A 27,435-nucleotide genomic window follows, 5' to 3' on the forward strand; every position below is an offset into this window, starting at 1 on the left:
AAATAAAGAAAATAACTGAAGATCTCACAGCATTGACATCTGCAAATATGTTGACATGACAATATTGTGACACACTATAATACCAATGTATGTTTTATTACTGCCAGCATGTGCAACAACAACAACAAAAACGTCAACACTGGTAATGTAGGTTTTATTTAGCTGAAAGTTTTTTTCAAGGTTTAACTGATACATCAACTACATGGTTGCAAAGAAGTGATTTAAAGTAGCCGTGTGTAGGATAAAAAGTATAATTTTCATGATTATGTTTTTATTTGTGTATTATCGTCTCAAACTAACAGTTATTGGGATACAGGGATCCTGTATAGGTAGACTTTAGATGCTGGACACCATTAAATGCCGGTTGTTATCAGACATTCCTTCAGTGTGAGTGCTACTGCACATGTCTGTTGTTGCTGCTGAGCAGTTTGGGGTACGCTGTGTCGAGGGAGCGTCCTCGTCTGTAGACCACCAGCTCCAACTGACACTGGTCGATGGTGACCAGCACCTTGGTGCTCCTCTCTGTGCTCATGAGGAAGACAACGGTGAAGATGGCCATCTCAAACTCGGGGCTTGTCCCGATGAAGGCGCTGCCAACAGGCTTCACCAAGCTGTGCCAGCTGAACTGGAGGTTGAGGACATGGTCGTCTTGATCGGGCTGTGGACAGAAACAGTCATTTTAAAGACAACAGGTTGTGTTATCAGGTCAAACATGTCCCCCTGATGAACTGTTGCACTTACTAAGTCACGGGCGCTGGCTTTGTATCCTTTGTAGTCCAAGTTGCTGTTCTTTTCTTGAAGGTAGAACTGGATCCAGTTGTGGAACCCAATGATGTCTGTTCCAAATTTAGTTTCTCCAACAAACACATGCTCGAATCCACAGGAGTCCATGCTGATGAAGGTTTCAATTTTAATATACCATTATTACTGTGCTTTCTGTGCACACACTCATTTAATGATGAATCAAATGAATGGACAGTATTTTATGGGCTGTTTTAGTATCTCACCCTGCGTTTCTCTGTCTGTGGTAAAGGTTGAACCAGATCAATTTCAGTTGATCCTTAAACTGACTCAAGTTAGACCTGGACTGTCCTTTACTCACCAGGTACTGATGAGCTCGCTGTGGACAAATCACAACACGTCAATAGCAACAGAACTCAGAAGATAGAAGCAATCACATATGCAAAATGAGAGAAAACGGTTTGGGTTCAAAACCAACAGTCATTTTAACTTTGCCTCTTTTAACGGCAGGAAAAAAGGATGTAAGGTTTCTGGATACAGTCATCTCAATGTTAAAGGATGCCTCACCTTTGTTGAACAAGTTACTCCATGCATGAGAAATACACATATACTCAAACTCATTAAGAAAATATAGATGGTAACAAATGTTTGATTGTGCGTCAAAATTAAAAAAATATTATTGTTATTACTTTTAAAAGATTTTTAAAAAGAAAGAAAAATGAGGTGCCTCTATTCATATATCTTAAAGCTTGACTAAGAGAAATCTAAACCTGTCTTGTGGAGAAAGAGTAAAAAAAGCTTTTGTCCTCATGCAAACAACAGTCATCTGCTCCCTCTTATCTAAGCCTTTCTTACAAAATACTACATGTCCATATTTTTCCTGGGATTCCTCTTTGGGGAGACTGTTGAGGCCAAAGCAACATTCCACAGCTGCACACAGATGTTTTAGATGTTGTTCTCTCTCTAACATGTGTTCAGTGTCGCTCTGAGGCAGGAAGAGACAAAACTCTCACTGTAGTCCAGCTCCCATTAAATGTGGGGAAACAAAAAAACTAGAAACAGCTGTTGGGAAACAAAACAACTTTGTATATATGTGTTGTGTGTGAGAGGCCTGAGACTGGGAAAACAAATGGGGAGTAGAGGAGAGTGAGTGAATGGTGGTAAAAAGCTGTGTTACTTGTTAGATGCAACTAGTTGTAACATGTCAAATGCACCTTCATGACTTCTGTCTGTAAGACGGCATCCAGGAAGAGATCAGTCTCTCGCTGCTCATCTGCTGTGACTCGCTCGGCCACGCCTGTGGACCGCTCGTAGTTGTCCAGCAGTGTCATGAGACCTGCCGGTACAGAAATCACATTTACATCAGTGAGGTCTGCTGATGAATGAGACCAGGTCCGTCTGTTCTGCTGCACTTACGGGAGGTGGTGGTGATGTTATTCAATTTGATCTCATCTACGTTGGAAAACAAGGGCTGGGAGGCACGGTCCTGAACAACATGGGTGCCCGGGCTCACATAATTGGCTCTGCCCTGTACAGTTGAAACACACAACGCAACACTTAGTAACAACAACAGTGGGAGTGTTGTGTGCATGAGAGTGTGCACTGTACCTGGACAGATACTGTGTAGTCGATCCCAGGCGTCAACCGATTCACATCCAACCTCCACAGCTCATTGAAAAGGGTGGATAGCTCCTGATTGACAGCTGGTCTGTTACAGACAGAGGTTCAGTACAGACAACTGACAAACACATATAAGCGTGACCAGCACAGACACTGAAGAGACTAAGAGTTAGTTCACTGTACCTTGCTGCATCCAGACCACTGAGAATCACTGCAAGGACCAGGACTCCACAAAACCTTCACAGACATTTGACCCAAGTTAGACACAGATAGTAAAAGTAAAGACATAAAAACAACTTTTTAAGATTGTAACAATTGAGCTAAATTGAACTTGTGTAGAGGGAATAAATTCACTTCCAAGCTAATATGAGAATCAAAAATGAAAATACATACATTTTAGCCATGATACTTGTTGCACACGTCGTCTCCCTCAGCTCGAACTGGCTCAGGCAACTCAGTGTGTTCCTCTATGGTTCTGCCTCCAGCAAACACTGGAACCATTTGCATTCACTGCGCATGGGCGAAACTGGACAAGCTGAGGTTCACTCATTTCAATTTAAGACAGCAGAGGGCGCTTCGTCACAAGGCAACAGTTCTTCTCAAATGATTCCAGGCATTTCTCCAAATTCTAAAAGGTAGTGTTCATAACTTGGACTGCTTTCATAAACATAAACATACATTTGTTTTTATATTATTTACACTTTATCATCCAAGACATTTGTTTGGAGGATGTGGATAACTTATCATTGTTGATCTCTGGTAGTGTTGTGCAAGTTCACACCTCTCATGAACTAGTTCAAAGGTCAGTTCATAGAAGTAAACATGAATAGTTCACGTTCATAGTTCACCATTTAAATTCTGAACTAGTTCATAGTTCACTTCATTTCATAGTTTTTAGGTGGAAACTGAGAATGAAAGACTTAACTTGTTAAAGAAAACCTTATCCATCACTACCCCTTGCCTTTACTGTCGGAATGTTTATCAGACAGTGTGTAAAAATCCCTCAGATAATAATAAGGTGCATCGGATCTCGAATGTAGTTGCTGAGTCTGCGTCTCTGCTTTCTCTTGCCCTCTGTATATGAGACCGAGAGCTGTTGTGTTGCAGGTATGGCCTGCCCCTTTAAGGAAAGTTTGTAGTGTGTGACGTAGTGCACCGGGGTATTGTGGGAAAATACGCTAAAAGTGTGTTTATAAAGAGAAGTGACGGACCACCTAGATGGGATGCGAGTGTTGCTCCTGCTGTATATCCGAGAAGTGGCCGCAATCCAAGTAAAGAAACATCTCCTCCTCTTTCTTCACGGAGCGGTCCGGACGGCTGGTTACCGGCCAGACAGGGAGCCAAGATAACCAGTGACTGGTGACCGGCTCCTGGTACAGGCGACACAGGAGACTGATTTATCATGACGTGACACATGCAATGAAAAACAATACATTAACGTCACACCATCTTCCTCTAACCCCGGGGAAGCACCGGAGGTAGAAGCCCTGCGAAAAGCGGTCCGCCTCCTTTCCTCGCCCATGTTAAATACTTGAGCTGTTCGCACCGGCAGCGTAGTGCCGGGAAGAACCAGGAAGCGCCGACCACACACACAGGCACATTATCTCCTGTGGGGGGGTGACGTTTTTATATTATTTACACCTGTGAAGACCAGCATCATGTATACCCCTAAACCAGCGCGGAGAAATAATGATGATGAAATGTAATATAAAAAATTTCAATATAAAATTAAATATAAAAAATTTAATTAAATGAAATATATAATTTTTTTAATTAAATAAAATGGGGAAAAAAAAAAAAAAAAAAAAAAAAAACTGCGCGCGCACATTCTGCGCAGAAGCCCATTGCGCAGATCCTGCGCAGAAGGCCACTGCGCACATTCTGCGCAGAAGCCTACTGCGCACATTCTGCGCAGAAGGCCACTGCGCACATTCTGCGCAGAAGGCCACCGCGCACATTCTGCGCAGAAGCCCATTGCGCAGATCCTGCGCAGAAGGCCACTGCGCACATTCTGCGCAGAGGCCTACTGCGCACATTCTGCGCAGAAGGCCACTGCGCACATTCTGCGCAGAAGCCCATTGCGCAGATCCTGCGCAGAAGCCTACTGCGCACATTCTGCGCAGAAAGCCACTGCGCACATTCTGCGCAGAAGCCCATTGCGCAGATCCTGCGCAGAAGCCTACTGTGCACATTCTGCGCAGAAGGCCATTGCGCACATTCTGCGCGCGCAGTTTTTTTTTTTTTTTTTTTTTTTTTAATTAAATTTTTCCCTGTTTTTATATTTAATTAACTGAAATTAACATAGTGTAAGATATTTGCAATTAATAGGAGAAGTCCTGCCAATATTAAGAGTTTAACATATTGCCAGCTTGAAAATGGGAAAGAACGGGGTTTGAACCCAGGTCCTCCTGTTTAGAGACGAACGCTCTACCGACTAGGCCACGTCGGCTGATAGTTTTTAAGTCGAACTAAGGACATCAAGTCGATGGACAAATGATCGTGTGTGTGTGTCGGTGTCATTTTATGCTGCTTTTGATAAACACTTCAGAGAAAATATTTTCTACTTTACTACATATATTTGACAGCCTTACTTAAAAGTTACTTTTATATTTTTGGCTTTTAGATACTGGATGAAACCTATTGTTAGAGAATAGCCCAGTGGGGGGGGGGGGGGGGATATTTTTTGAGAGAAGATTCGAGATTCATTCACTATACGGCTCAACAGATCTCTGATCCATGAAGCTTCTTTCTACCAAGTTGTGTGGTTCGGAGCCGAGACACTGGCATGAGAAGAAAACACTTGGAATACGTTGCTTGTTTGGTCTGCATATGTGTGCCATGAGTGATGGGTAACGTAGTGCGAAGTCGAGGTAGTTGATTTAGGTTAGGCTACATCGCGGACATTTTACGGGCACTGAGCAACGACATGGTGAAAGCATTCGATTTAGACAGCGTCTCTCCTGAGGAGAAAGTATTGAAATGTCCCGAAGGTCAGTGAATAGGTAGGGGGTGGGGCACGTGACAGTTCTAGGCCAATGGCTATAGGGTTTTGTGGGATGCCAGGCTCTCATTGGATGATGAGTTGGCGTGTCAAGCGTGAATGAGGAAGGGGAGTGAAGAATACAGTGGTGGATGATAGGAGGGTCGGAGTTACGAACAAGAACTGTGTCGTGTTCGCTGGACTTTAATAAAGTTACACTTAAAGAGAGGTTTCCTGTTGTCTATACGCGAGGACGCTACGATATGAACGTGTTCACCGTTCAAATTCATTATTTGTCATTGAGTTGCGTTCAGTTCATCGTTCTCATAAAGGTGGACGCGTTCAATGAACGGGTTAGGGTTAGCGTTCTTTTGCGTTCGTTCATGCACAACACTGATCTCTAGCATGGCCATGTGCGTGTTTCTTATATAATCCAGTATATGGGACTTTAATCTATATTGAACACATCTATAATTAGTATTTAATTTAGCACAGATAGGAATCATCTTATTTTGATTAATATGATTTAATTGTGTTCACAAGCTCCATGTTCCTGGACAACTGGGAACTTGAAGGCTTGGAATATGTTTTCCCCTTGAACAGCCTTCATACACAACCACCCTCATAAAGAATAGTCCATATAATGACTGGACACACACTTTTTATAGTGCACAGGAAGGAGGAGTCAACATTGTGTTTGATCTGTTTTGTCTACACATCGTCACGTTGACTCGATGAAACCCTCCAGGTGAGATGAGTCAGAACAGACGTGGTTTCCATCGTTTACACCTGATCGACATTTACATTTTTTGAAAATCTGACATATCGAAGTGGATGGTGTCACCACGTGTAGGTTTATATGTCTGTCTAGGTGGGAAGACACTAAAACAACTGAACACTCTAACCCTAACCCCAACCCTCTAAAAAGGTAAATATAAACTCATGTTTCTGTAAAAAAGTTATTTATTATTCTGCCCTCCCCCTTGACCTGGAGGTTGTTGTATACAGATTTCTCAACATGAGGAAAACAGAGCAATGATTTAAATACAGGCATTAGACCTGATAATTATGTCGTATATAGTGTGTGTAGTAAAGAATCCAGACATGTACGGGCTGCTTTATTCTTTAATGGCCTTGTTTTGTAGAACAAACAAACATTTTTCCCACATCTCCCACTGTGCTCATTCATAACTTGATAATGAGGAAACGCCCAGTTGACTTAAATAACTTTATTGGTCCTAATCTTGATCTAAACGTACAAAAAACTAAAACAACCCCACACAATTTACGTTCTTAGGTATGACCTTTACAAAATTATTACTTTGAGACATTATCTAACGTCATGATTAAACTCTTTCCAAAAATAACTGTGAGCCAACAGGTTTCCTTTAAAAATCAGTTTGCGGTTCTAATAGAAGAAACAACAAACCTGTGTATAAATGTGATGGATTTTAATACCATGCCATGATATTCATTTGTACAATATGATATGTATCGGTGCAAATGCATGCAGAGTATTACTGTTGAGTGAAAACCTGTCAAGTCTCCACAGGAGGAAACGTTATAAGACAGTTATTAATTAGCAGGTTTTAGTTCGGTAGAAAACATAGCAGCTGTTTCAGAATCATTTCTAGTGTCAAAAAACAGGGGAAAATTTACTCAGCATATTGCTTCTATTAAGTTCACCTCTTTTTCCCAAAAGTTCTACAGTCAGAAGTTTAGAAGACATATATTAAATCTATATGTGCATATTCTAGAAGTCATCTTTCTGCTGGTTGACACTTTAGTTCCTCCATAAAATCAAAGAAGCCAGCACATAACCAAGTACAAAATATCTCCAGAAACCAGCTGGCAGGCGAGCAGTGGTGTGGCCCCAAATGTTCCCTCCATCATCACACAACAGTAAAGGAGACAAAGTTCAGGAGTCATAGTGGGCGACTGGTCTCTACGTTTAACAAATCCATTATCTAAAAACTGAGAAAAATAGAAATACACTAATACTTTTGGCTCATCTCTGAATGTAACACTAAAATGAAACGTGGGAGCGTTGCTGGGTCTTTGTGTGGCTGGAGAGGGTTGGCACAGAGTTTCATTCACAGCAGGACCAGGTCTCACGGGGCCGACGGTCTCATGCGTTCGAGTCCTCGTCTGTTACACTGAGGCTCGGTGAATTCGAAACCACTTTGAAGAATTCATCGTCTTTCAGCATGCTCTGGTAAAACACAGGACAAACAAAATGTTTAGATTTCGAAGCCACAATATAAAAAAAATATATAAAAAAGGTGTCAACGAGAACTGTAGATTCTCACCGTCAGGTTTTGAATTTCCTCGGAGAAAGCTCCAATCTGTCTCACAGTTCCCTCGGAGTCCTCCATCTGAGAAAGAAGAGAAGCAGCTTTAAAACAAAACCAAAAAACCTGACACTCACAGTAGATAATAAAAAACAGATACTTCCAAGGAAACACTGGTGAAAACACACAGAACAAAGAACAATTGTGTTTTAAGTTTATGTGTTTTTTTTATAATATGAGAACATGATTGAGTCTACTCGCCTGTTCGAGCCTGTCGAGGTCGTCCTCGTAGATTTGGAGCTCGTAGCCTTTCTGGAAGCTTCTTCCCTTTGGCATCTCCACGTCCATCGGACACACGTACTCCTCACTGTCCTCCTGCTTCTTCTTCCTCAGACTGCCAAAGCTACCAAACGACAGCTTCTTCGGCTGGTATGAGAAAAAAAGAGAGAGAAGACAAATACACATCTTATTTAGCTACTTTTACTGTAGTTTTTTTAAGCGAAGAGTACATGTTCCTTTCAAATATTTTACATTCCTCACGGTGCTTTCGTAGTACACTGGTAATGTTACCCATTTCTTTCGTTCATTATTATGTCCTGTTTTCTCTTATTGTGAATGAAAATATAAAATGCCTATAGTTTTCTTGGAGGTTTTACTGATTTTTAAACTTTTTTCTTTCTGTGTACTCCAGGTACAAGCAGGACTGGAGGATGAGCAGTATCCTCAGTAACACATGTAGTACCTTGACCTTGGTGGTGGCAGTAAGCAGAGTGTAGTCTGGGTTTTCGAGACACTCCTGTTTGAGCTGCTGAGCCTCGGAGCCAATGAGCAGGTTGAAATGTGTGGCGAGGTGGCGCCGCAGCAGAGTCTTGTTTGGGGGGATGTTCAGCAGCAGCGCCATGGTCTCCACGTTGTACCGCGGCTCCAGAACCTGAGGAGAGGGGCAATGTGTGAGGAGTTGTGGATATTTGAGGAGAGTCTGTAATCTCAGGAAAACAGAACAACCGACTCCCTTACCATCAGGCCACCGTGCACACCACTGCCTCTCAGGTTGGGAGCGTATTCAGCGAGATCCACAGAGCGCAGCCACTCCATCACCCTGTGGTTGGTCCACTGTGAAATCTCTGCTGGAGAGATGTTGTTCTACAGGCAGAAAGTGGAGCAAAGAGATGAGTACATCGAAATGAACGGTATATTTGAAAGTAGCCATTATTAGAGGCACGCTGCTAAAACCTCATCAGACGGACGGCGACGCAAGCAGTTGGGCTCGTAGTTGTTGAGTCGGAGAACTTGAATAGCTCTCTTGATGCTGAGGTGATGCAGGACGCTTCCCACCTTCAGAGAAAGCAGGTCATCCTGAGGAACAAGGTTAGACGTCAGTGATACAGTGAGTGTATCATTAAATAACCAGAGGCTATCACAGAGGGTGAGACTGTCTCCACTGCAGCTCAGACTCCGTGTTATAAATCTAATGAGAAGTGGCATTAGAGTTGTCAGAGCCACTTATCTCCGGGGTCTGTGGAGGAAGCGTCTCTTGCCAACACTCACCACTGTCATGTAGTGCAGCATGCGGCCGTCCACTCTCCCCTCATCAAACTGGGTCTTATACTGAGGCAGACCAATGTCATCCAGCCATCCTGAGAGAAGGAGCAATGGAGAAAGCTTCGTCAGACAGAAGTCAGTACAGTCTAATCCCTCGACTACACGAGTGCACCCATGTTCCCCTCCGTTGAAAAAATAAATCCCATCCAGACAAGATCACAAACAAACAAGAAACATTCAAACAAGCATGTCGGGCCAGTAGGTGCTGATAGAATCTACATCAAAAGCAGTGATTCCTCACTTGTCACCCAGTTGTAGTCCAGCTTTCCCTTATTGTCCTCCTCCTCTGAGCCGAGGGCCTGCAGAGCCAGCTGCAGCTTCTTTCTGTGCAGCGGGTGTTTGATGCCCAGCTCCTGAAACAGCCACAAGTAGACAAGTGAGGACTATGCACCCCAGGGTGCTTCTACACAGAACAGTCCAACACCAACAAGAATGCTTTGCCTGCCAGCTTTGGGAAACTTATTAAATTATTCTGCCTGGTCTCACCCTCTCCAGGTCCTGTTGTGAGGCCTGTAGCAGTGTCTGTCCAGAGGAGATCCAAACACGAGCCATGTTCACGTAAAGACCCAGACCCTGGCCCTGCAGCCAGTTACACACCTGATCCTTTGACCAGCGTGCAAAGGGAGCATCAACCTCACTGAGAAAAAACACAGAATTAAACAAGTATAAATTGTGAGATATTACTTTGTCCATCGTCCCTGTATGAGCTCTATATTTCATTGTACAGCAGATTGAAAACAAAAATTCCGAGTCTTTTCAGGCTGAATGCACAGACTCACTTGTTGACTTGCTGGAGATCACGTGACCAACCCAGTCTGGGTCCTGCTGTGGCTCGCACACCACCCCGCTTGAACTCACCCTCTGATAAGTTGTCATCCAGGGTAAATGTGGTAGACTGACTTCTTTTTAACCTTAAAAATATGTCAGTGTTAATATTAAAAGCATAAATTAAACTAAATCCATAGTCCGACAGCAGTAGGACTAATAAAGGATTTCTTTAATCTCTAGCTGATATTAAAGAAATACATCTTCATCCATTTTTCTAACGCATTTAAATTGTTAAAAAATTAAAGAAATACATCTTCATCCATTTTTCTAACGCATTTAAATTGTTAAAAAATTAAGAGGTTGAGATCCTCACATCATTTTCTACTCACTTTCCAAATAGTTTCATTATTCCTTTGGATTTTTTTTTGCCTTCTGGGGTGGTAGAGAGCGTGTTGGTACTGTCACTGTTAGCAGACCGCTGTGGCAGCCCGGCCAGATCCAGGTGGTCGGTGCCCTGCTGCTCTGTTTCAGCTACACAAACAAATTCCAACAGAACACCATCAGCATCAGTGTGGGAAACATACACAGATCAGTGGAGACAGAGTCGCTGCACTGGGCCAGAAAACACTCCTAAAACAGACTGAGAGGTCAGAGCGGCGGGCATTAAAGAAATGTCCCGTATAGTAAACAGCACATGCATTATGTTATGTCTGACTGAGTCTGGAATAATAACCTTTTATTTCATTGGGTATAAAAGAAATTAGTTGTTTTGTTTTAGATTTTTAGTTTGGGTATTCTCTGGGTTCGCAACTTGAATTTGCATCTAGGAAGACAACAGGGTGTAAACAAATACATGCAGGCAAACCAACATACACAATAGACTGGCTGAATGTTGGAGAGTCAACATGTGTGCAGCAGAGAGTAGTGACAGGGGTGTGGTTGTTAAAGTACTGCAGCTACTGAAACGTGATATGATAAATAGATGTCAGTTGATGAATGATTTTAGAAAAAGGCAAAGACGTACAACCACGCAGGATATACTTAGTAGTTTCCTTTACTTGGAAAACTACTGCAACGCTACAACGACCCAAGGTCAATACTGTACCTAGCATAGGCGCACTCGCACTCCGGCTGCGGTCTTCACGTGTTACAAAGCACACGCAACACACGACAGGGTCCAACAGAGAAACAACAAGACAAGAGGGCAGATATAATTGAAATGACAACAGGATAGGTGGAAAAAAACAGACATGTACGGTTCACACACAAACACAGAAAAAACAAATGCACAGGACGAAGGGCACACGACAGCACAGAAACAGCCTTCCATAATTAAATGGGGACCACAGGTTGTGTGGGCTGCAAATTATGGTCCATAAAGTGTACACCATGGGTGTGGCTTGAGAAAATAAAAAGTGGTCATGGGTAAAAATGAAAAATCTTCAAGAAAATCTCACTGTGTCATTAACATTCAGTCAGCGCCACAGCTCACTTCACCTAACACACAGTAAACTAAGTTGCTATGTTATATGCAATGATCTTACCAAGGTTGGGAGTGCTGCCGGACTTTTTGCCACCGCGGATCTTGAAGAAACCTTTTCCAAAAGATGTTCTAGCTTTTCTCGAGCCAAAGCTGTCGTACTCTGTGTTTGCGGGCAAAGTGGCCGAGGGACTCAAAGGTGGCTTTTCACTCATCTTACCGTTTTCCTCACTTGGGCTCTGAAAGAAGGAAAAAACATACTCACATACAGCATCAGTGTTTACACATATTTTGCTGGACGCTCTGGTTAAGTGGAAAACTCTAAGAGTTTGCTAATTTGATTTAATTATAATATATGAACATTTGTCTGATATACAATTATATATATATATATATATATATATATATATATATTATTTTTTTCATAAAAAGGTCTTACCTTTTCATTATTGCCCTTATCGCTCTTATCCAGCTGTTCCTGGCTGCTCGTCTTTGTGGTATCTTGGTTACTGAAATGAGAAACCACACCAATAAACACTTCATACATGGCAGAGAGGTTGAGATAGTAAACGTGTGTCACATGGTCATTAGAACCGGCAGTGTGGTGATACAGGACATGAACTGCTGTTCCACACATAATTCTCATGTGTTAAGTACAGAGGGAGACTGTTGCCTATAAACAGAGAACACTACTGTGTGCAATGTGCTGCTCTCAGGACAAAATATTGGGATATTATTAACACTGTAAAAAAGTTAAATCCCTGTTTCTTTTATTAGTTTATAAACCAATAAAGACCCTCAAATGACACATCAGATACACATGGGGCATTTACATTTTTCATATAGGATTATGAGTAGTGTTAAAGTTATGATGTTCAGCTTCTACTGGAAAAACTCTGCCAAAGAGTATAGCATAGAATTGGAGTGGGTGTAGGGAGTTTCAGGTTGTACCTCTCCATCTCTGTTGGTGAAGACTCAGACACTGGTTCTGGGTCGGAGGGGCTCGGTGCAGGTGAAGACTCTTCACTCAATCCATTCAGACTTTCCAGCTGAGCACAGAGCAGAATGAGAGAAGAGGACGGGCAAAATTAGACTACTTAGAGCTCAAAGTCTTAAAACATGGTGGTAGAAATCAACACACACCACTGCTGGACTGACAGGAGATGTTATTTCATTAATTGGACCTCGTGCCCTTCAACACTCGTACCCCAAGTGTGAAATTTACCAGAGTTAATGATGTTTTTCTGACCACTTTAGAGTTTTATGCAATGTGAAGCAGCTCGAGGGCAAGAAAGGTACAGAGCGAGAACCAATTAACAACAAGCACTAAAGCAGAAAGGAAATACCACTATAATAGTTTAAGGTTTCCAATAACAGTTTGTTAAATATATCAAATCTCATTCTACATTTTGAGAATCTAAATTAAAAATAAATTATATTTTTCAAAACAAACCAACAGTATATTGTATAAACGTTGTGCTGTAAACCATTAGAGTTTGGTTTAGTCCCTGACTTGTGATGGTCACACTAATTCATATGATTCTGTACAAACCTCATCCGGACTCATCCTTTTCAGTTGCTGAACATCTGTAGCTTCATTCCTTTCTGGTTCAAAGGACATGGGGATGTTTAAGAACGCAAGTGAAGCATCACCAACATACTCGTTCTCTTTGGTTTTGTCTGGAGAGGAGAACAAATAAGAGACTGAAATTACTGTAGGCTTTGACTTGTAAAATAAGAAATCTGCCATTTTATTTGACAATCATCAACCAATCCCAGAACTCAGAGCAACAGAAACAGGTTAAACAGTCTCTGACAGAGAGATCCCTGTCTTTTGGATTGGGTAAAGTGAAAAATGTATCATAGACAAATGAGATTAAATATTCAAGACAACTCTATGTAGTAGTAATAAATAAATACATTTTCTTCATTTCTTCATTAACAGGAGCCCAACTGATAATGTCAGCGCTCATAAGATGGTCTTACATAATTTAGCTCTAGGACCTGTTTAATACTGGGTTTATGTAATCATCCCAACATAAAGTAGAGTTGTATAAACCAGTGTAACAGCAAACAGCCAGCTCAGAGAAATACAAATACGCCCATATGAAAACATGGAAATAGATAAAAGGGGTTGCTGTTTGACAGCTCATGCAAGAGGATTCTATAACAATGGCAGTTTTCAAATTGTAAACCACACAGATTTGTCATAAATTTTATAAATTTAAAGGGCACTAAATCCCTGAGGGAAATCAATGATGGCTTTCACATTATGAAAAATAAGGCCACTTGTTGTCTTAAAATTTGAAAGTAGTCTAAGACCTATGATATACTTTATAAACTTGCTGAGATAATTTAACTTACATTCGATCTGTGGTAAAAAGTAAACTTGTCAAAATTAAACATATTGCTTGTGCAGCTGACCTACTTTAGCCGACAACAATCTAGTGGTAAGGTTACATGTTGCAGCTGAAGACACCTCACACTCCAAACATGAAGGAGGACCAAATGTTGTAGTAGTTATCACAAAAGTAGTTTAGTTTGTCCATACTGGGCTACTGTAATAGACATTGTGGCCTCCTCGGAGAGGACCTGCTCCTGATGATGATATAAAGTATTTAAATATAAAAAGGCCCATTCTGGGGTAAGGAAAACATTTCGTACAATTTTGGTGAATCTAACAAGTGAAAACATCACTAGGATTATTTTATATTAAATTTCTGAATCCCTTTCACGTAAATCTTACAAACCGAACCTTTAAAAGTCATCATTCATCTACCGAGTCTCACCTTTCTTCCCCTGCACGGACATCACCATGTCTTGAACTTTCTTGTACCGTAACAGCGACTGTTTTAGTTCCTCAATCTTACGATCCTGCAAAGATGAAAACAATTAAAAAACGCACAATGAGGACAAGTGTTCAGGGGGAGTTGAATCAATTGATTTGTTAGCAAGTGACAAACTTCTCAAATCTACCTTCTCTTCATTGGCTGCCATCAATGATTCAACTGCCTTTTTCATTCTCTGCACTTCCACATCTATTCAGGGGGAAACAGTGATTACAGACGAAGAACTGTTGAGCTCACAGTGTTTGAGGAGGGTGAGAAGTGGAGATGCACAAAAAGCCTGAACACACAGGGTGAAACTGCAAGATTCAGACCAACTGGCTGGAATATTCCTGACCGTGATTCCAGTATCATCACAGCCACTTTCTTTGTATTTCCAAAAATCTTTAAAAAATCCTTGTGTGAGCAGGTGGACATATATCAAGCCTGTAGAGCATTTTCACTTTTCAGAACGCACACTTTGCCACAAAGCTGAATCAGCAGTAGACCCTCCACATTCAGTGAGTTGGGAATGAAAGTTTCATTTACAACCAGATAAACAGAAACCAATGTTCTGTATACAACCTCCTCTTCTAAGATTCTACCTATACTTGGAACGATAATGGACCAAATTAAATTTCAGTTAAATTTGATGCTTCTAATACAAATAAATTATAACATAATAATAAACATTTTAACACATTTATTGGGAAAATTGGTCGAGCTATGTTTTTTATTCCTCCTAGTATTTGCCGTAGTATTCTGAGCATATTATATTTGCCTAAAAATTAGATATAACACACAATGTGGAATTCTAAACGTTTTAATTGACAGACTATTATCATTATATTATTAATCATTTCTCAAAGATGAAAGACAAGATGTTTTGATAATATTGATGTTGTGAATTATTTTGCTCGTGACAATTATTAACAGAAAATGGACATATGTGGCCACATTCTTTTAGCAGTGTGAACTTAAATGTGTCCCGAGTTTCATATTCCCAAATACTGATGAATGACATCTATCTGTTGATGCAGGTTACTATCAGGGCCGTTCTGAGGGAAAAATAAAATTGCTCTACTTAGGCCAAGGATCACTGACGGGTCATGGTGCAGACATGAAGACAACACTGATTAACAAAGATCCTGTCACACAGCACTGCACATGACAACATCAAAGGTTAGCAGAGCACACACTGGTCGTTGGTGTGAGCAGTACAGAGGAGGATGGTGCAGATGATTATTATTGGAGGACATGAAGAGGGAGGATGAGTGAGCAGCCTGAATAGTTATGACAAACAGTTCATTCCTCATTCCTGTTGAAAACAGAGAAGCAGACATTCCTTGTTGCTGTTCCAGGCTGGACACTAAAAACACACCGATAACACACACAGGCTTTTGGATGACCTTGGATTCGTTCAGCTCAAAATGGGAAAAATAAAAGTGTCACAGAGGTGTGGTGCTCTGTGGTCGGGTATTAGCACTCTGATGGGTTATAACGGACAAGCAGAGTTCACATGGCTCATGCTCGTTCATGCAAACATGGGTTGAGAGTAATGGGGTGCAGTAATTAAGTGCAATGATAAACGCAAACATAAAACCCCCCTTACGTTTCTCTTTCAGCCTCTTTCTAAGAGTTTCATCTGGATGAGACATTAAACAGGACAAAGAATTATGAAACAAACACTGGTTGGTGGCAGATTCTGTCGTCTGCTTTGCTATGTATACACAGAAATGACCACTCAATCATATTAACATCAAGTTGAATATGTGAGGTTATTCATCATGCATGTTGTTTTCAGACAGGCTTATGATTCAATGGACACTCCCACCTCTCTCTGAGGGATCTCCACTGCTGAAGGCTATGGCATTGAAGCCCGTCTCATCCTGCAGTCTCCTCATCTCTCCGTCTCTGCCCTCCAGCTGCCTTCTCAGTATGGCGAGCTCCTCCTGTTCAACAGAAGACAACAGTTAGGACATCTCCTCCACCACTGCACCGCAACACTACAAACAAACCACAACACAAGGATTCACAGATGATGACGTGGTGTACAAACACGCAGGCCACACCTGCTCTGCTGTGTGTGGGGTGCAGGGAAAGCACTTATGTCTGGGAGGGCTGAGGGAATGGCAAATACAGGAACAATTATATAAATTAAAAAAAGTACAAGGTTAATTAACCGGAACAGGAATCAAGCATGGAGACTAATTCGATTGTAAGGAGATTTGAATGACCGAAATTGGTAGGATGAGGTAAAAGAGGGATTCAAATATAAGTTTTGGAGGAAAAGCTAAATTAAGATATAGCTCTCATCTTGAAATCATAAATATGATTAAACTGGTGTTTTGTTAAAGAAGAATCAAAAAAAAGAATGAAGTAACTTCATTCTTTGCCAAAAAATTTCTATGAAATTCCTATAGAGCTTTTCTAGTCGTGACCACTCAAAGCGCTGTCCACTAAAAGTTACATTCACACACTCACTCATACAGTGCTTCTATATGCAGCACTTTTTCGACCACACACTGACAGTTCAGCCGTTAAGGGTTCAGGTTCTTGCCCGAGGACACTTTGGCATGCAACATGACATCATTCTGCCTAAAAGGGTGAAAAGAAAACTACTGCAAAGCGGATTTCAGGATTTGCTTCCTCAAAAATAAAAAGAGAACAGAAGCCAAAGGGAGAGGTCAAAACCATAATCATATGGCAAGCACGACAGTAATCCTGAGAAAAGCCAACCTTCATAGCCTGGAGTGTGTGCTCCTTCCTCTGTTTCTCATACTGCATCTGGCCCATTTTTATTTTCAGGCTAGAAAGCTTTGCCATTAGCAACTAAGCAGTAGAGAGACAAACCAGGGAAGAAGGTAGAGATAGAGATGCAGGAAGTGAAAGATATAAGAGGTCAAGAAGTTAGAATACCTGAGTTTCAAACCAAGATATTTAGAGTAAAAACTACATTTAAAAATGGGACATTTGTGATCGACAGTCATAAGCAAATGGCTATTGCAAAAGTCTTCCCCTTTAGGTTTCATTCAAGATAAGACATGGAAATAATAACAACCAATATCAAGTGAACAAGGGATCCTACAGATCAAATGGAGTCATCTCAATCATATACAACTTAATACAGAGTCACTGGATTCTGTGAACAGGAACACTTCATTAATAAAATCATACTGGGAGCAGTTATCAGAACCAAACAATGATGTTGATAAGATGTTTTTGAATGAACACATAATAGATACATTAATTCAGGGGGGACAACATGGTGGTAGGAATGATTTTCTCTTAACTGGCCTAACCACAACACAGAGGAAGTTTGTTAAGCTTGAGACGACAGCTACGGGAGAAAAATAAACAACCAGGAAAGAATACAACGTTAGCCTTGAATAGTTTTTATATGAAACTCACCTTTGTTGATTTAAGTTTCTTTTCGAAAAGTAGTTTCTCACTCTCCATGTCTGTCAACCTGTACCGCAGTTCGTTAATTTCAAGAATCAAATCCTGAAAGAAGAGAAAGTGCATATCACAGAAATATGGTGAAATAGGTTAACTACTAGATACACCTTAAGTTATATTTATACCTGTATAATCCAATGTACATCTGTAAATAAATATATATATATATATACATACATGTTCTGTGTAATATAATCTGGACATGAATTATTTGTTCCTGCTTAACAATATGATCTGTTTGAAAGTGTTCCAAGTTTTCTGCATGGATCGGGAGCAGTACCCCCCCCCCCCACACACACACATCTTATCACATTAAATGCTGTAAAGCTTTAGACCTGACTCCAAATAAGGTGCAGCAACATCTATAATGATTCATCTTTAATAGCAACTAGCACAGCAGGCGGATTTCTCCTGGTTAGTCGGGTGAATGTTAAAGTTTATTTTTCTAATGGTTTGCAGCTGCTTTGAGGCAGACAGTAAAAATCAGATGTCTCTTTCCCACACAGGTCTAAGACAACGTGAATGAGTGTTTGGTGTGTGTGTGTGTGTGTGTGTGTGTACTTAGACTTCAAATTACCTCACATACCTCACTGTCCCTAAATCTGTCATCAAAGTTCACTCTGTCCTTGTCAATGTTATTGAGCTTCAGCTTCAGGTTGGACACTTCAGAGATCAGCTCATGCTTCTGGGTCTCCAGAGAACTTCTGCACTGAAGCTCCTACAATGATACATAAAAGACTATTACATAAAAAAACAACTTTTTGAAGTAGATTAAAACCCAACTCCTCCGGTTGTGGACGACCCGCTCTTCCTCCTGAGCCACAGCCGACCACAAAGCTTCCATGTTCACATTATTTATTAGCACTATGGGTGAAGGTGATGATAACATGACCAAAGGTCACTAAAGCATTGTGTGTAGTCTTGTTGACAATAAAATGATGAACAAAAATACAATGGCTCAGTGCTTTGAGCTAAAGGAAGACATGGACAGTTGCCAACATGATATAAATAGCCGACAGCAAACACAATCAAGTGATAAGAGGAAAATAACTCACATCTTCAAGCTTAAAGTCACTGTCCAGTCCGAACCAGTGCAAAGCTTTCCCAACTGGGTGACTCCTGAACTGCATTATATATGAAATACATGAATGCACACACACACGCACCTGTTGCAGCATCTCCTCAGTGGCGTTGAGTTTCTCCCTGTGCTCCTCCAAACACAAGTCCAGATCCCTAATCTTCTCTCCCTGAGCTTCCACCTGGTCTGTCAACACACTCACCTGCAGGGAACCATATCATTACTCTTTTTAGTTTTGATATTAAATAGGTCTGTGTTGTAAAAGTAGAAGCGTAAGATTTGAGTTCCTTTGACATTTTTTAAAACTGGTTAATATTGCTCGATGGGTACCTGAAGCACCAGAGACTCCTTATCGCTTTCAAGTCGGGAAAGTCTTTCCTGGTAGTGGTCACCATTACCCAGAGAGACATGTCCATTGGACTGCAGGGACAGAGGGAAACATGGATTAAATTTAAAACTATAAGAGATGATTTTAACTTCAGACATGGGGAAATTGCACCGATGAATTAATTCATTCTGCTGTTTTTAAAAAGGTTTCAGTGAAATGATCTCAGATGAACTGTTTCATATCAAAGTGTAACACTTTACTCTGCTCAAACAAAACCTTACATGGCTGAGAAGAAAGCTCACATTCACTCTGCTTTACACAGAGTGAGTTACAGCATTACACAAAAACTCAGTCATTTATCTGGCCTACAGCCCATCACTCTCCAAAACAACACTCTGGTTCCCAAGAGGCTGGCGTCCTTGGGGCAGACTGGATGTGACATTGACTACCTCAGCATTTAATGAGGCATTCCCACGAAACCGTGTAGAAAGGGACAGTCTTGTTTTCGATTAGCAAACAAGTCGTTTTTTTTTTTCTTAGACACAGGTTTGTTTGCCCACGTTTGTCTGTTTTAATGAAACACACAGTGAGCTTATCAAGCAGCAATCCAGATGTGCTAAAAGCTTGTTTGGAGAACATCCTGTTCCATTATCTCATACAAACCTTCCTCCCCCGATAACAACCTTTTCTTACATCAATTGTTTCTTCATTCAAATCATATAAAATGTGTATTAAGAGAAAATCTCAAAATATCTCAGCTTTAAAAATAGCTAATATTATCAGCACATAGACGATGGAGTTTCAAGATGTACAAGGCAACTCCAGTCCCATCTTTTACACCTTTTAAGTCTAGATTAATCAGTTATGTGAAATCTGCCCTGAGGCTACACAGAGGAAAACAGAAGAAATATTGATGTTATATGCAAAATGTGCTTTTTCCTGGGGCCAGTTTCATTACTTAATAGAGTCAATGACACTAGCACTGTTATTTTACAAATGTTATGAGTCACATGTAAATATCTTTGACATGTGAGCTCCTCACCAGTTGACCATGGAGCCACTCGACCAGACTGTCAGCTGTGGAGTCAGGGATCTGGCAGCGCAGATTCTCCCTTTCCTCTGTGTCCATCATCTCCAGGACGCTTCTCAGGTCTTCCAGAAGGTGAAGCGCCCGCAGGCTGCCCATGAAGGGGGAGGTGGGCGACTGGCAGTCGAACATCCCGTTGGAGTAGTCCAGAGCCTTTGAACCTGAGGTGGAGCACAACAAAACAACATATCATATTAGGAAGAGCTAGAATTCAAATAAAGACAGACGTAACGTCTCATACTTCACTGTGTTCTTATCTAAAAAGAAGAGAATAGACAATTATGTAGCTCAGGATCTCATAGTGATAAAGGCACATTGTAAATATTAATTGTGTCAAACAAGGGTCGTGGTTTGATACCTGATCCTCGGAAGCCACATGTTTTTAAGGCCCTTGTGGCAAATTATGTTAAGCCACTCCATTGTATATAAGTTGGTGTAACAAATGTAACAATGCAACATGGGAGAACATGGCTTAGAGCTACATATTCTAAATGTGGACACAGAGACTGCTGCACTCACATATCCAGGTCACATGACTACTATCTAAATGTCAAACCATGACAAAACAGCAAAGTATCTTTTATCACCATTTACTCAGCCTCAGAGTTACACATCATAAGCATTACTGTTTTCAGGTTTAAATGAACGATATAAATAAACTGATTTACATATAACTGCCTGAATGAAATGTTATGCGGATGCTTGGAGCTGTCAGAGAACGTTACCTGCTATAATGCCATCCATCTGCTCCAGGGCCGCTGCCAACATGTCGCTGGCATCAGCCATCATCTTCAATCACTGATCAATCTGGAAGGAGACAATTAAACTTAATTAATAACAAAAACAAGCAGTCTGTGTTTTAGTCATTATGAAAACTTCATTGATATGAATGTCAAAAATGCCCTTCAATTAAAAACCAGCTTAAGCAGTGCATTGAAGTTTGATTTATAAAAAAACTTGATTAAAAGGCTTTGCACTTTAAAACGTGTACAGGGACATGAAGGATTTTAAAATCAAAACATTCTTCTTTATTGTGACTACAAACCCAGTAGTGTGATGCACGGATTATAGTTTAGTCTATTGAACAACAAGTCCCTGTGTGCCTGGGATGTAACTATCAACAGTGTAGGAAGAGGACTAATCCGGCAAACCTGTGACCACAGTGTTTAGCTTTCTAGACTTCAAAGTGCTGTGATGTTGGCGTTAAGCGTGTCATTACAAAAAGGTCCCCACCCAGGAATTAGACTACAAATGCAGTACGTCCTAAGCAACCCTCCATGTCTAAAAAGAACTGCGCCCGGTATAACAGCACGTTTGTGAGACGGTTTTGTCTTCTTAAAGAAGGATAAGCTGAGTGATATGAAGAAAAGGCCATCCATCTAAATGGTTACATGATAACCAGGGTACGTGCGCTGCTGAGTTGTTCTGTCTTATGTAAATTCTGTCCCGGTAAGACCGATGAATAATGTATTTCAGAATATCAATCAGGCCATTTACGTTTAATATTGGCACAATGAATGTCCTGCCTATGGGACACTGGACTTTTGTTTGGAGCTCAGTGGAGACACATTTTAGTGTCCCAGTGTTGGACATCTGCCAAAACAGCACAGCAGTTCCTTTCTCTGTGGGTGTTGAATCAAAAGACACAACACACACACGCACATGAACACACAGTTCTCCACGCTGCTTTTAAAAGGATAAAGATCCAGCTTTATTATCATTAAGATGACTCCTCATTATATCTGTTTCTTTTTTACACTGAACCCAACAGGCTGGCATATTGGCGCCATGGTGTGCGACTTTACACATCATGGCATTTCAGAATCAGAGGTGTGAGGTGTAACACAATGGTTGTCCCTTTATCCCTGATGTTGATTCAGCTCTGTGACTAACTCCACAGCCTGCAAAATGGCAGAACATCAACAGCCCCCCCCATACCATGTTTGTACCATTTGCTCAGGACTCCAGCTTGAACTGCAACAACTTACCCTAACCCCTGTGGTAACCGTTATGCAAACCTAACCTTACCCTCAACTTAAAACATTTCTTCACCTTAATATTTAATGACTTACATAATAGGAACTTGTGTTTCGTCCATAAATAAAACCTAGAACACACACACCTTTTCCTTTAATCAGCTGCCTCCCATCCTGGGAGTGGCCAACACTGGGACATAGGACCATTTTCAAATTGTAGAAACCACCCACAGACCATACACTGTTATTTCAGCATTCCTGTGGCCACATTTTCCGTTTTGTGTAAAATAAGCATGCACTAAAACATAAGAATCGTCACAACACGCAGAAGGCCATGGAGAGATGAGAGGAATCAGCAGGCCACCAGTCAGCTCCGTAATAAACTGCTCAGTGGTTTCTGAATGTGGGTAAAAATACTTCTCCGGCTGCCTAAAGTAAATGTCTGTCCTATTTCTCAAACAAATGGGAAAAGCAGATTTATACCATGGCATTTAAAAAGGCTAAAAAGTATACAGAACAATTATTTCCAACTTGGGTAGAACGTACAAAATCAAGTGAGTCATTTCAAAAGGTGACATTTAAAGAAAATGTCATGCCCACTGAATTGTGAAATACCTACAATCAGCAGTAGCACATCAGGGCCATGTTGTAAGAAAGACATGTAACGTTAGACAGAGGCAGAAGGAGATCAAGAAAAATATGAACTAAATTTCTCCAAACACACTATTGCAATTTGTTAAGCACACACATTCTATGAAGAGAAAATTAGGACTGAGATGTGCAGTCATTTTCATTGTTTAATAACATGTATTTTTCTCACTGAAATGGCAAGACTGTGAAAACTAACAATCACCGTCTTGAGAACAAATACACGATTGAGAAGAATCATTAAATTCAGAAATAATAAGCAACTTGCTTGAAGACTTACTTTAACAAATGAATGGCAGCTTTTTCTTTTTCTGTTAACCGATTAGTCAACAAAATAATGTAACAGACTCCAGTGAAACCTGGATTGGTTTTACTATTCCAACAGACTAACAATTTAAGTCATACACGAACAGCAGATTAAAAACAGATTTTCATTAATGTAACATCTTGGACAATTTATCCATAGCAGTGGTGGATCATTGGAAAAAGAGAAGGGAAGAGGCCCAACTTCATCCAACTCACTCCTCTCTAGAGTCAACAGCAGAACTCCAGTCTTTACAGAGCCTGGATTGTGATGACTCAAATTGGAGCATAAGGCTGGAGGGCATCCCCCTTAAAAAGAACCTGAGTCAGATTTTCTCTTACACGAGACGGGCAAATATGGGTACGGTTAACACATGGCTTTTAGAAAGCATACCTCAAACACAACGGCCAAGACCAGACACACTGCTTGGAAAACCTGCTGTCCATGTGTCAGTCGGTGTTAAGACCATGTCTGGGCCCTGGATGAAGCAGTAGAAGTGCTCACAGAGTCCAGCACAAAGGACACCCAATTACAGAGGAGTGCACCGTGTCAGGAGCTGGGATGCCTCCATGGATGGGGAATCAAAGGTTAACAAAAGAGAGGTGTAGAGCCAGGAGAGAAGGTGATTTCACCTGCATGGCCTTTACTAAAAAAAAAGTTTTCAATGTCTGTTCAAATAATGGTAGAAAACGTACTTATCTGTTATATTTCAAAGAAGAGCTACTAATGATCACCTATACCAGAAGAACATTTTCAGCTCTATTGTGTTTTGGAGAATCGATGATGACGAGACCTGTACCTGTGTTGGCTCGGCCCTGAAGTATCCATCTGTACAAGCCCACTCTCAAAAGAGACATCTCAAAGATCCCAACAAGCGAGCATCACGCTCAAAAACAAAGTGTCACTGTCTGCCCATCTAGAAGAACCACTTACAGCAACCAGAGGACGCATACAGAGGCCTATTGTTCATGGTATCAGGGTATTTTGACTGTAGGACAAGGGGCAGACAAAAGATGGGGGGAAAAAATACACAAAGCAAAGCTACAGTCTGCACAACACTACAGCACCTGCCTGCCTGCAGCCTGTCTCCAGACCCGAAGAGCCACACAACAAAACATTCAGAAAGCAATCTTGCCCTTTGGTGAAAACAGGCATATAATTCATGGAGACATGCAGAGAATAATGAGCACAAGGGGGAGAGTGGACCGCTTTAATGGCTTTTCAGATCCATCAGCTTCGGTCCCTTCAGGCGGAGAGATCCTACGTAACCCATCCTCGCTGGACACTGCACAGAGAGGGCTCTCGCGCGCGCAAACACACACACACGAAATGGAAAACAGGATAGAAGACTCAGAGGCACTTGTCTCCGAGTGGAAAAAAGTGTTTACAGCAGTCATGCATCTGGCTTTAACAACCTGCATTGAGACTGGTTACACTGGTGGTAAAATGGCCTGGGGAGACAGGAATTTACAATTCAGACATAACTCATACAGCACTTTCCTTTAGCTATTTTTATCCAGATGACAAAGATAAATCCGTGACAGTTTCTGTGGATATGAGGAGATGGTCCAAGCCCCACCGCATAATGACACTTTCAGTGTCTTGAGTCATGCAGGCCTGGACTAAGTGTTTACCTTCACGCAGAGTTTCCATGAACGAAAAAGTCTAATTCTGGCTTGCATACCTCATCCTGTTTTACCTCACACAGTGAACGCTCTATTCTCACTGAAAACCCCAGGGAACGCCTAAGAGTAGCTTCTGTGGGTGTATTCTGGCTCTGACCACAGTGGTGTGTCCGACACAGGATGCATATGATAATTGTATTAGGGACACAATGACTGCTACGGTTTAATCTCGTGACAGAGCTAATGTTATTGTCTCCCAGTTTCAGGGTGCATGAAATGAAGCCAGGGGGCTGCGTGTCCAGTGATTCACGGACACAGTGGAGGCATTCATCAGCCGCCTGCAGGTCACCGCTCTGGAATAACCTGCAGCTATTTCCAACCTGGGAAAGCAGGCAGAATACACCATCACTAATTTTAAAAAAGGTACACAAGAATGAACAAGAATACGATTGTGAATCTCCACATTTTTCTCAATCTTAAGACAAACTAGAACTATAAATAAAGAAGCACATGTGGGTGATGCAATGTAAACACACTGATCAAGATAGAAATTGAGTTTCTGAGTTAAAGAGCCTCCGTGTGATAAGATCTTCCAAGAATCTTTTTCTGCCTGTACACGTGCAAAAGATCAAATAAAAATTGTTTACGTTGGACAGCAGCAAACATTCTTTTCACATTACTCACAACTGCACTGCATGTTCCTTTACGTGATGTTGAGCTTTAATTCACTGAATAGTGCACCTGTGTTGCAGCAGGTTGGGTAATGTTAACAGCTGAAGGTTTGCACAGTTGTTTTGCTGTGTATAACACTGAGTCTACTTGATGCAGGTTTGCAGTTCAGCTTCAACCTTTATTATTACACCACTTCTATAAATTCCTTGCATTTTCTTTGCTGCAGACTAAGGAACAGGGGCTTCCCCTCATTTCTGAAGATTAATTAACCTTGTTGAGGAATTCCCCCCCCCCAGTTAAATCAGACAGGGAGACATCTTTAAATTCCACACCTCAAGATCTTGTCAAGTCTCAACTGCACAAAACAAACTGAAAAATAGTGAGTACTTCTACAGGGTCTGGCCCCTGGAGTGCAGACAACACTGTTGTTCTGGAAACCATTTGGAGAAAGGGGAGAGTAAACTTTTAAGAGGTCAACAGGAGGACAATACAACAGCTGATCAAATTTCACACGTGGAAAAAGGAAATAAAATCTCCAGGCACTAAAGCACTAAACTAGCTCACTTAGTTTTACGGTGTGTTTCTACTCGAGTTGGGAGAACAGCACCGAAACGCAAAATCAAACCAAGACAACATGTCCAAATATTACAATCTCGTATTGGTCGATTACACCAACTTTCCTATTGAATGTCACAGGGATATTGCCTGAAGACAGATTTCTGCTCCTGGGTGGATGTGGAGGTTTTAAACTCTTATTACAGAGAAAGAAAGAAAGAAAAACACTTACAAACTGTAATTACATTGCTGTTGATTCATGTTATTTGTACAGCACCCACACCCACCATCTCACTTAAGTTTACATAGTTAGATTGAGAGCTAACAGTATTATAGAAAAACCCAAACGTCCAACAACAAGCGAGGACTTGTAGCAGAACCAGAACCAGGGTGGGCAGACATGTGCCTCGACCGGTAGCTAGGGTGGAGGAAAATGGGGGGAGAGGAGGAAAAATCTGTGAATAAGTTTCCTTGTCCAGCTCAGATCAAACCGGATGAAGTGTATAAAGAAGTAGCCTCGGGCTGTGGGAAGAACGAACCTCAGTGGAGCTGACGTTTCACTGACTTCTGCCGTCATACGAGGTTTTTCACAATTCACTATTACATTAAACTTTTATAACGAAGTTAAGTCTAAATGCAAGTTGACAGCAGCTTTTCTTACCGTGCAAAGTGTTATAAAAAAGTGACTCCCACGCGGGGATTTAACTACCGGTAACTTGTTGGAGGAGATGATGGCAGCCCCCCCTGGTCCCTGAAGGCATCCAGTTAGGACACAGCACCGGGGGCAGGACCGACAACAAAACACAACACACCTCAAGAAATAAAAACTTTTTAAAAAAGTGGACAAACGTTCCCTCCACGTCCCCGAGGAGCCGCCGCAGCTTTGTTCGCTTCGACTCCCGAACCCGAGTTAGTGGAAACAATCACGACAGAGTCACTCACCGCAGCTCCGCTCGGAGAAACCTGGGATCTTTCCCGTTAGTTTGCCTCGTTTTCCTGGTTATTAAAAACCAACTCCGCGGTGTCCGGTTCGTCTACTGCTCGGTGCCCGCCAGTGCTACGCTTCCCCCCGGGCCGTGCACATCGCTACGCCATGATGTCGGGAGTGACGGGGGCTTGCTGGGAAAAACTTCGGGACGTCACCGCTGGAAAATCCCGCCCTGCCGTCTCCTGGACTGGGCCCGGATCCCAGAGCGGCTGGTTTTATATGACCTGGAGTCGTGGCGCGTTCACCGGAGCACGAGCACGATGGGACACGAGAGTCTTTCCACCGGATGGAAAAAACTAAATCGCCGTTAATCTCAACAACGAGCGAGACACGGTGTACTACTTTAAAAACAACAACAACAACACTCTGTTTGTCTGTAACACAACCACAATAAGCAAGACACATAAT

The 27,435-nt window shown here is 41.5% G+C and overlaps 2 protein-coding genes across 8 annotated transcripts; both read right to left on the reverse strand.

Moving 5' to 3' along the window:
• Nucleotides 1–77: 77 nt before the first annotated feature.
• endouc (endonuclease, polyU-specific C) lies at nucleotides 78–2,880 on the reverse strand. The gene is made up of 8 exons (XM_062389605.1): nucleotides 2,755–2,880; nucleotides 2,545–2,598; nucleotides 2,350–2,449; nucleotides 2,158–2,269; nucleotides 1,956–2,077; nucleotides 1,008–1,120; nucleotides 742–892; nucleotides 78–658 (listed from the first exon to the last, which is right to left on the reverse strand). Exons 1-8 carry the CDS (start codon nucleotides 2,763–2,765, stop codon nucleotides 395–397), a joined length of 927 nt encoding a protein of 308 aa, XP_062245589.1. The 5' UTR covers nucleotides 2,766–2,880; the 3' UTR covers nucleotides 78–394.
• A 3,572-nt stretch (nucleotides 2,881–6,452) lies between these two features.
• On the reverse strand, nucleotides 6,453–27,430 carry ppfibp1b (PPFIA binding protein 1b). Of its 7 annotated transcripts, none has more exons than XM_062389565.1 (27): nucleotides 26,982–27,430; nucleotides 20,985–21,066; nucleotides 20,215–20,420; nucleotides 19,175–19,264; nucleotides 18,933–19,046; nucleotides 18,344–18,484; nucleotides 17,719–17,811; nucleotides 16,142–16,259; nucleotides 15,920–15,952; nucleotides 14,459–14,520; nucleotides 14,272–14,356; nucleotides 13,035–13,162; nucleotides 12,434–12,531; nucleotides 11,922–11,991; nucleotides 11,547–11,721; nucleotides 11,108–11,140; nucleotides 10,392–10,533; nucleotides 10,014–10,145; nucleotides 9,721–9,871; nucleotides 9,476–9,587; nucleotides 9,181–9,269; nucleotides 8,866–8,988; nucleotides 8,650–8,775; nucleotides 8,375–8,563; nucleotides 7,894–8,058; nucleotides 7,651–7,716; nucleotides 6,453–7,553 (listed from the first exon to the last, which is right to left on the reverse strand). In XM_062389565.1, the coding sequence occupies exons 2-27, from the start codon at nucleotides 21,046–21,048 to the stop codon at nucleotides 7,470–7,472; spliced, it is 2,889 nt and encodes a 962-aa protein (XP_062245549.1). In that variant the 5' UTR covers nucleotides 21,049–21,066; nucleotides 26,982–27,430; the 3' UTR covers nucleotides 6,453–7,469. The 7 variants fall into 7 exon arrangements, with proteins under 7 accessions (XP_062245549.1, XP_062245551.1, XP_062245550.1 ...); XM_062389567.1 differs by having other exon boundaries at nucleotides 18,353–18,484; nucleotides 26,982–27,427; XM_062389566.1 differs by lacking the exon at nucleotides 26,982–27,430 and adding an exon at nucleotides 23,581–23,686.
• Between the last annotated feature and the right edge of the window lie 5 nt (nucleotides 27,431–27,435).

Source organism: Platichthys flesus, chromosome 6, assembly GCF_949316205.1.
Source record: "Platichthys flesus chromosome 6, fPlaFle2.1, whole genome shotgun sequence".
In the NCBI taxonomy this organism is placed as follows: Eukaryota; Metazoa; Chordata; class Actinopteri; order Pleuronectiformes; family Pleuronectidae; genus Platichthys; species Platichthys flesus.